The 2,115-nt window shown below is 45.9% G+C and overlaps 1 protein-coding gene across 6 annotated transcripts in view; it reads right to left on the bottom strand.

The window, feature by feature from the left end:
• The window catches only part of SYDE2 (synapse defective Rho GTPase homolog 2), a 113,587-nt gene that overhangs the window by 77,608 nt on the left and 33,864 nt on the right, over window positions 1-2,115 (bottom strand). For all 6 annotated transcript variants that reach the window (XM_019501544.1, XM_019501541.1, XM_019501543.1 and 3 more), the window contains exon 3: window positions 669-795. In XM_019501544.1, the coding sequence (XP_019357089.1) occupies window positions 669-795 (127 nt within the window). The remainder of the gene's footprint in view (window positions 1-668; window positions 796-2,115) is intronic.

Below are 2,115 nucleotides of genomic sequence, written 5' to 3' on the forward strand. Positions count from 1 at the left end.
TTCTGTTCTGTACATGCAAGGGGCCTAGTAAAGTGGGTCATAGGCAAGTACTGGGGCCCCACAACACACACAAAGGGTCTGTCTTCCTAGATCAGTGGTTCTCAGCCTTTTTAGAAACTCATTAAGACTTGAAGCACCTCTCAGAAAATGCCAGCTTTTAGTTTTCACTTGTTTTTTTACTATAGAAAAAAAATCAGAATAGAACAGTTCTTCTGTTGCGAAGAACTGAGACCACAACAGGTCAAAATGTTATTGATACACTGGATTCCTCTTTGAAGTCTCTGGGTTTATCTTGCGAATAACATTTGTATACCTAACAGTGCTAACACTGCATCGCACCCCATCACCCTTGAAAGGTTCTCAAGGCACCTTGGTTGAGAATCACTGCTCTATAATGGCTCCCTTTCACTTCAGGCCTACCATTGCCTCTGGTTAGCTAGCAGCTGAAACATATTGTTTTGACACTTTTCTTCCATATCACTGTCATACCTCATCTATACATAAAGTTACGTAATTTATTTCTCAAGTTATGGCTCATCTTCATTTCTTCTTTAATACAAAGACTGCCAGAGTGATCCTAATGAACCATTTTAAGCACAATTATACATCTCTTCCTGAGATGCGCGTTCTTGCAGTTATACATTAAAAAAAGCAAGCAAGCTCATTACCTGTTATCACATTAATATCTGGATACTCATTTTCACAGAGAGTAACAGCCTTGCTATCTTTCTCAAATGCTTCTCGAAGCTCTTTCTTGACTGCTGCTGAACCACATAATCGATATAGTCCTACAACCTGGAAGTAAAACCATGGCAACAACGTTAAATTTTGCCCAACCCAGAGCAATACTAAATAGTGATACTCAGCTAACTGGTATAGAAGAATCAAAATGTTTCATAATGTCTTCAGTTAAGAAAAAAGAAGTGCCCACAAGAGTTTCTAAAAAGCTACTTAGATAAAACAAAAATGGATGTTATAGGATTTGGGCATATAACAATACATGTTATTAATACTGCACAAACTTCAGGTGTCAGAGTTATCACATTATGGGTGCATGTACATGAGACACTACTGCTCAGTGGTTACTGTGCATTTATTTAGTACTTGTATAATCAAGTACTAAATAAATATGCAGTAACTGGAGTTACTGCGCAGGTGTGCCAGCAAACACCTTTTTCTTCATGCTACCGCACAGTAGCCTAATAATACTGAGCAGTAGCATATTAGCACTGTTGGTGCTGTGATGCACTACTGTGCAGTATTATTTGGCTACTACACAGTTAGCGTGTCATATAGATCTGCCCTATATAAACAATAATGTTCTCCATAACATTATCTCAACATCTTATCAGCTTGTTTCTAAGGATGCAGTTAATGCCTACACCCTTGTCTACTAAATCTATGACAGAAAATTATTCTTAATATGCTAATGGCTTACTGACTCCACAAGCAGCACAGCAAAAGGCTATCTTGTACCAAAGCAAAGTTTGCAGGCATAGGTGGAGGGAGAAAAAATTATATGGGGGAGGGGGGCCTGAGAATGTGTGCACCCTGCCCCCCCCAGCAGGCAAGTCTGTAAAGGAAGAGGTGGGGAAAGGGCCATGGGGGGGAGGGGCAGATCAAGGCCCCAGAGGTGAGGGAGGCAGTGGGGCACAGGCAGAAGCAGGGGCTGGGGTGAGTGTGGCTCCAGCCAGGCCAAGTGGTGGGACAAGCGGAGGCCCAGGGGGCATGTGCCCCACAATCTGTGCACAGGGCAGAGGCGGCTGCTGCTGCGTGATGGGCTTTGAGCCCTGCTGCCCCAAGAGCTGCACAATGCCACATGCATCCCGCCACCTGGTGGGCAGGGGGTGCAGCACAGCCTAGCAGCTGCAGGCATGTGGCATTGGCTGCTCCCAGGGCAGCTGCAGCAAAGAGCAAAGCATGGCGCACAGCGGCAGCTGCCTCCACCCTGCTGGGGCAGGCCCTGCACAGACAAGGCAGGGTATGGGACAGAGCCGTGAGCAAATCATCCGGTGCCCGGCATGGGTAGGGGGTGGTGGCTCCTCCTGCTGTGCACATGCCAGGAGGGCATGTGGGGGGAGGGTAAGGGGTGTGCCCTAGATCCACACGAGGTGA

The sequence above is a fragment of the Gavialis gangeticus genome, unplaced genomic scaffold, assembly GCF_001723915.1.
Source record: "Gavialis gangeticus isolate Ggan-Ray unplaced genomic scaffold, GavGan_comp1, whole genome shotgun sequence".
Taxonomy (NCBI): Eukaryota; Metazoa; Chordata; order Crocodylia; family Gavialidae; genus Gavialis; species Gavialis gangeticus.